Below are 5,900 nucleotides of genomic sequence, written 5' to 3'. Positions count from 1 at the left end.
GTCGGGTCGAGCTTAGCAATACTCGAACTCGACTCGTTTACCGCCTTAGTTTGATGTTTTCTCGTTAAACTTTTTGTATTTGTTGCTGACATAATAAATACATTGTCCCACAAAGAACAGATTGCTAACTTGGGGGATGAATATTGATGATTTATACTCTATTTTCCACGTTGAGATGAGATCGAGGGATCATCTGTTAATTAGCGATTATGGAACAATCAATGGCATGATTTCAATTGATTCATGGCCTATATATATATATATTTTTTTAGCTTAGTTTTTCATCGAAGGCTGAACATTTTTGAAACAATGGATAAGTCATATTTGGTAGCCAATTTAGTATCTGATTTGCTTGTTCATGCTGCAGTTCATGCCCATGGATTAGTCCCTGATTTTTCATACGAACCCCAATATTTTTCTGAATTAATTCCCGAAGAAACTTCTCTTCTTTCAGAATCTGAAACCCAGAATTTTCCCGAGAAAACTTCCCAGCTTTCAGAATTTGAATTTCTCCAAGACTCTGAATATCCGGATGAGTATTTTGCAGCCCAACAACTTCCTTATGAAATAGACGCACGCTGTGAAATCAAATCAACCCCTCCATCTCCTGCACCATCTCCGTCGCCGTCAAATCCAGGAAATACTTTGTAAATTTAAGTGTTCGACGAAATGCCGCTAAGAAAAAGTCCCCCTTCTTGGTAACTTATGCAACCAAGTATGTAAGACGAGATGTTTACTCCGTCACTCGTTCCTGATCTATAAGTGTACTACTCGGTGTGCAGAATCCATGCCCGAAATCATCAAATCCAGTAAAGTGTTGTACTCTTTTGTTTTGTATCAAATATTATTTCCAATTATTTTTATGCGAAAACTTATTCTTTTTTTTCTTTTTCTTTTTTGCAGATAAGAAGAAAGCAGCTGAATATGTGAATTACTGCTTCAAGAAATGCATCATGAAATACTAGGCTTTTGTAATTTATTTTGTAATTAATTTCTAAAATTAATATTTTGCTCATGAATAATATATATCTTCTTATTAATTTATAATATTTGTGAGTTTAATTATATATTATATTTATATATATTACTGTTATTAGGGATGCCAGACGGATACAATTTAATGGATTTCACACCGTATCTGCTCTAATTGGGACAGAGATTGGTATAAGTTTAGTAGCTAGTAGGCAGGTGTGGATGTACAAAGTCATACCCGCTGTGGGTAATGGATAGGTGATGGGTTTGAAACTTTATCCACCCGCATCCACCTACACCGCATCCGCCAGCCCACTAACTACCCACCATATAAAGTTTGGACCATTATGAATTTAGGTAAAATTTTAGAGACTATTCTGTAAATCTTAAAATTTTATTGGACATAACTTGTAATTTAACCCGATGTTAAGGTATAAATATTTTTAGAATTGAATATCATCGTTTTTCCTATCTCAAATTAGTGGGTAAAGGTAGGTACAGACAGGCACATGATGGGTGATGAGTATCCAATTAGGTGGTGGGTATGAGGATGGATTTAAGAATGTATCTACGTGGGCGGATGTGGAATTAAATATTTTACCCGTCATAGATAGTAGATAGGTAGTGGATACGAAAATATCAAGTGAGTATGAGAATGGGGAAGAGTTATCTACACTCGTCCCGCCCGTTTACTATCCCTAAATGTTATTATTAGAAATAATCATAAAAAGGCGTTCCAAGGTTTGGATTCTTAAACCTAAATCACTTATATTCCAATGCTGAAATGATAGTTATAGTATAGGAATGAACCCCAAATCCAAAGACATAAATGGAAATAAAAGACAAATCTTTCCTTAATCAAAATCATCGCATCTTCTTCTGAAAATTACAACCGACCAGTGGATTTCAACAACAGATCAATACTAATCTAAAATATAAATCATATAGTATACATCCTGAAACTTATTGAATAAACAAGAAAAAGAAAAAAGAAAGCTAAAATCACTGGTAGAGCTGCATAATCATTTCCAGAACTAATTTTCTTGGAATCCAATCATTGCCCTTATCTTGACTTGAGGCAAACGAATTGATCCCAAATTTTCTTGCAAAAAATGGAATTTTCTTTTCCCATTATGAATTTATGCATGCCTGGATTTCTTCCAGCGTTTTCCCTTTAGTTTCTGGGACAAATTTGGCTACATATAGGATGGTCATTACTGAGAATCCCGAGTATATAAAAAATGTTCCTGGAACAGAAAGTTGAAGGGGAAAAAACATGTTTCAGAGTTCATGCCTGAAAAAAAAAACTCATTTCCAGATTTTCTGGACAAGTTGAAAGAGTGTGCTCTTCAGTTCATTCACCTGATGAACTCCAGCTCATGAGAAAGTTGAATGTGTAAGAGACTGCCCATGCACCTAACCAGTTCACCAGCACCACCAAACTACCAGCTACTCCCTTAACATTTATCGGGAAAATCTGAAACGAAAAACATCGAGTTCGGGTCATTTCAGGTTAATCGTCTTGAATCCGTTTTGTTTAACTTTTAAAGTGTACTCACCTCAGACATTATCACCCAAGGAACTGCTCCCATTCCAATTGAAAAGGATGCTACATATATCTGATTTCAATGGGAAAATATGAAGAATAAATATATACATACATGATACATACATACATATAATAATAATAATGTAGGATGATTTACTTACAAGGACTCCACCAACAGCTAATATTGGTTGCCATTCAGGCAAAAGACTCTGCTCCTGGTTCATATAAATAATGAAACAGGTTCAACAAATTGAATCAAAAACATGAAATTATTTCATTGATAGACAATTATTATGGCTTACTTTGAGATAAAATGAAGTGCCAGCCAGGAAGCAACCAAGAAATGTGCCAGTTGCAGAAACCTGAAAATGGTGGAATCGATATTTCATCCCAAATTTTCCCATCAAATTTCTTATATGTAAAGAAAGTAAAAGTAAATTTCTGGGATTAACTTTTTACCATTATTAATGGTCTTCTTCCTGACTTGTCCATCAAAATTGCTCCCACCACAGTTATTGGGACCTACATATACAGTAAGAAAATATCATCGAATCTGTTTATTCTAACGCGTATTTCGATCGGTTCATGCAGTAAAGAGGGACAAATTAATTACCTGAAGACAAGCATACGCTATGGTTCCGGCTTTTCCTGAAGAAAGCCCTGGAAATTGTATACACAGAAAAAAAAAATTCAACATGAAAGGTTAATGACAAAAGGACATTGGAATAAGTTACTTAAAATCTATTGATTTACCAGCTGATGCAAAGGTTTCACTTGCATAGAAGCTTATTCCATTAATTCCTCCAAATTGTTGGAACACCATTAATGTGACTCCAATCTGAATATCATATTATAAAAAAGAAAAATTATACATAATGGAAACCACTTAAACAAGACTCTTGAATTGACCAGAGATAAAGAATGGATTCACTCACCATCACAGAACGAATATATTTCGGTTGAAACAAATCCAATATTCTTGTTTTTGGTAGGCTTTCAAGAGTTTCAATGTGCATCTGTCGAGACACCAAAAAGTTGTCAACTTCGCTTTACATATAATTTCAAGGACAGTCTATGTCTATATTATCCAGATTCTTCATTTTACCCCAAGTATTAACACATATTCTGACAGTTATCTACGAGTCCGGTTAACATAGGTGACTGAATATATAGTTCAGAAGAAATTTACTTGAATTTCTTCAGCTTCTTGAGTGATATCGGCATCTTTGCCTCGAAGCTTCCGAAGAGCGACGTGAAATTCTTTGTTGAGGCCAACCTTTGCCTGAAATCAACAATGTTTCAACAATCATATACACACATTTATATATACATATGTATGTATGTATCCTGTTTTTATTTGCTTATATGAATGTAATATATTCTATTGAAATGTTTACCAGCCATCTTGGAGATTCAGGTATGAAACACAGGCCAACAAACAGGAAAATGCAGGGCACAAGTCCTTCAAAAATCAAAACCAACATTTAGGGTCTAATAATCCTTTATGTTTTTCGGTTTCGATTCGAAAATCTTGAAGGATAATTAGGATTACCAGTTAGAGCCAGTTCCCTCCATGGTATGATTGTTCCTATTAAGAATGCAACCGATGAACCAGTAACAATCATGAGCTGCAATGGAAAGAAAAGGCATTTAAACGACAATCGTGCTAGCCGGCGTTCCAGGAAATATTCCAGTAGTGAATAATCAGTTGCGGACGCTATCTAAATCTGCATACGATTCTTCCGACCTCTCTAACCTGATTCAATGTTGTGAGCCCTCCCCTGAGATTTTTTGGTGCTATTTCAGCTATGAAGATTGGGACCTGTTTGTTTAGTGGGAAAATGATTAGCAACTTCAGTATATTCATCAAGAAATGCATATTTTCTCAGGAAATTTTTTTTACCACATATGAGAAAACTCCAATGCCATATCCAGTGGAAAATCTTCCAGCATCCAGTGAAAGAGCCCCCTGCAATAGGATCCATGCAAATTTGAGTACTTTCTATCCAATTTAAATCCCAAATTCTCTGAGATGAAGAGCACCAAGTGTACCTTTGAGAAATAAACAGCAAGCCATCCAGTGATGCAAAAACCAGCTGATAATCTCATTGCCTGATTCCATTGAAGTTGCAGAAATTTAGTACAATTATCATTGGAAATATACATATTCCAATTTAATTCCGAAACAGAACATACCCCTTTTCGACCAATCATGTCTGCAATCCGACCACTAGTGACAGCCCCAAGCATTGCAGCAATGGTTAAGATAGAACCAAACATTGAAAACTGGAAAAAGAAATCCGATAAAAGTCGGTGACGGTCGAGATACCACCGATAAAACCCGAAAATTGGAAGTATATGGCAAATTGTTTGTAGTAAATAGAAGGCTAACCTCAGCTAGAGATAGATTAAGATCTTCCCTGATAGCAGATTGAGTGGGTGCTGAATACCCCACCTGCCAAAAGAACAACTTAAACTAAACAAACCTTTTCGGTCTGGTTTTTTTGGATGTGGTTTTGTTTTTACGTTTTCTAGTTTTGGCTCCTAAAAATAAACAAAAACACAAAGAAGAAAAGAAAAAGAAAACATCTTAGCAACATGAACTTTGTTTAAAAATGGGAATTCCTCAAACATGGAAAATTTGATCTGAACAAGCAAACAACAAAAAAAAAATGAAATTTCAAAGCAAAAGAACTTACACAAGATCCAAATTCAAATGAGCCACAAACAGCAACAAACGTGCAGAGCAAAACCATCCAAATGGACCCATTTTCGTCACCAACACTTTTACCATTCCCATGAACACCAACAACAACAACCTTCTCATCTTCTTCAACAACAACAATCAACGGCGTCTCCAAATCTTCAAGCCCTTTGATTTCACCGCTTTCAACATCTTTAAACTGCCCAATTGTCATCTCTCTAGTGTTTTCAACACCACCCCAGACCCACAAACCAAACTTCAAACAGATGGTGTCGGTGGAAACCAAATGTCTAATACACGAGCTTTATATACACATCACCACCAAGATTTTCTTCACCTTTTTTGGACGCGTAGATATTTTTATCGTGGATTCCTTGATTGACCGAATTTCATCGTGGATGGGAATAATAATTGAATTGTCGGGTTGTGTATTATTGGAGATTAGGCCGCCATTAGCAGATGAGCGAAGAGCTGTATTTCTTTGCGGATACGAAGCTGTCACTGACGTGGTTTGATAGAGTATTGACTGTACAAGCTTCATACCATAATTACCGTTAATCATTGGAGCCGCAATTCTTCATTGGGCAATTGTCATGCAACTTGATTTGGTAATCAAACTTTTGTTGTAGTTCAGTTTTAATCATTCGTGTTAAAAAATAAATAAAATTGTTCATG

At 35.7% G+C, this 5,900-nt stretch overlaps 1 protein-coding gene across 5 annotated transcripts; it reads right to left on the bottom strand.

The window, feature by feature from the left end:
- Positions 1 to 1,904: 1,904 nt before the first annotated feature.
- Positions 1,905 to 5,490, bottom strand: LOC120114972 (sugar transporter ERD6-like 16). Of its 5 annotated transcripts, none has more exons than XM_039135738.1 (19): positions 5,363 to 5,477; positions 5,221 to 5,326; positions 4,914 to 4,997; positions 4,718 to 4,807; positions 4,574 to 4,633; positions 4,425 to 4,490; positions 4,278 to 4,343; positions 4,074 to 4,149; positions 3,919 to 3,983; positions 3,711 to 3,803; positions 3,457 to 3,537; positions 3,275 to 3,359; positions 3,135 to 3,181; positions 2,981 to 3,043; positions 2,824 to 2,883; positions 2,683 to 2,736; positions 2,532 to 2,591; positions 2,335 to 2,449; positions 1,905 to 2,219 (listed from the first exon to the last, which is right to left on the bottom strand). In XM_039135738.1, the coding sequence occupies exons 1-19, from the start codon at positions 5,437 to 5,439 to the stop codon at positions 2,104 to 2,106; spliced, it is 1,464 nt and encodes a 487-aa protein (XP_038991669.1). In that variant the 5' UTR covers positions 5,440 to 5,477; the 3' UTR covers positions 1,905 to 2,103. The 5 variants fall into 5 exon arrangements, with proteins under 5 accessions (XP_038991669.1, XP_038991671.1, XP_038991667.1 ...); XM_039135740.1 differs by having other exon boundaries at positions 4,914 to 4,976; positions 5,363 to 5,476; XM_039135736.1 differs by having other exon boundaries at positions 5,221 to 5,478.
- Positions 5,491 to 5,900: the final 410 nt, after the last annotated feature.

Source organism: Hibiscus syriacus, unplaced genomic scaffold (assembly GCF_006381635.1).
Source record: "Hibiscus syriacus cultivar Baekdansim isolate YM2019G1 unplaced genomic scaffold, ASM638163v2 tig00110257_pilon, whole genome shotgun sequence".
Classification (NCBI taxonomy): domain Eukaryota; kingdom Viridiplantae; phylum Streptophyta; class Magnoliopsida; order Malvales; family Malvaceae; genus Hibiscus; species Hibiscus syriacus.
The sequence above is the reverse complement of the archived record's forward strand: the minus strand, read 5'-3'. Positions and strand labels throughout refer to the sequence as shown.

Excerpts from the sequence above, each read along its gene's own strand:
- LOC120114972 (XM_039135736.1), bottom strand. The coding sequence starts at position 5,439 with ATGACAATTGGGCAGTTTAAAGATGTTGAAAGCGGTGAAATCAAAGGG. Across the intron at positions 3,804-3,918 it reads CTGAATCTCCAAGATGGCTG|GCAAAGGTTGGCCTCAACAA; the intron begins GTAAACATTTCA and ends TGTTGATTTCAG. Across the intron at positions 3,182-3,274 it reads TGAAACCTTTGCATCAGCTG|GGCTTTCTTCAGGAAAAGCC; the intron begins GTAAATCAATAG and ends TACAATTTCCAG.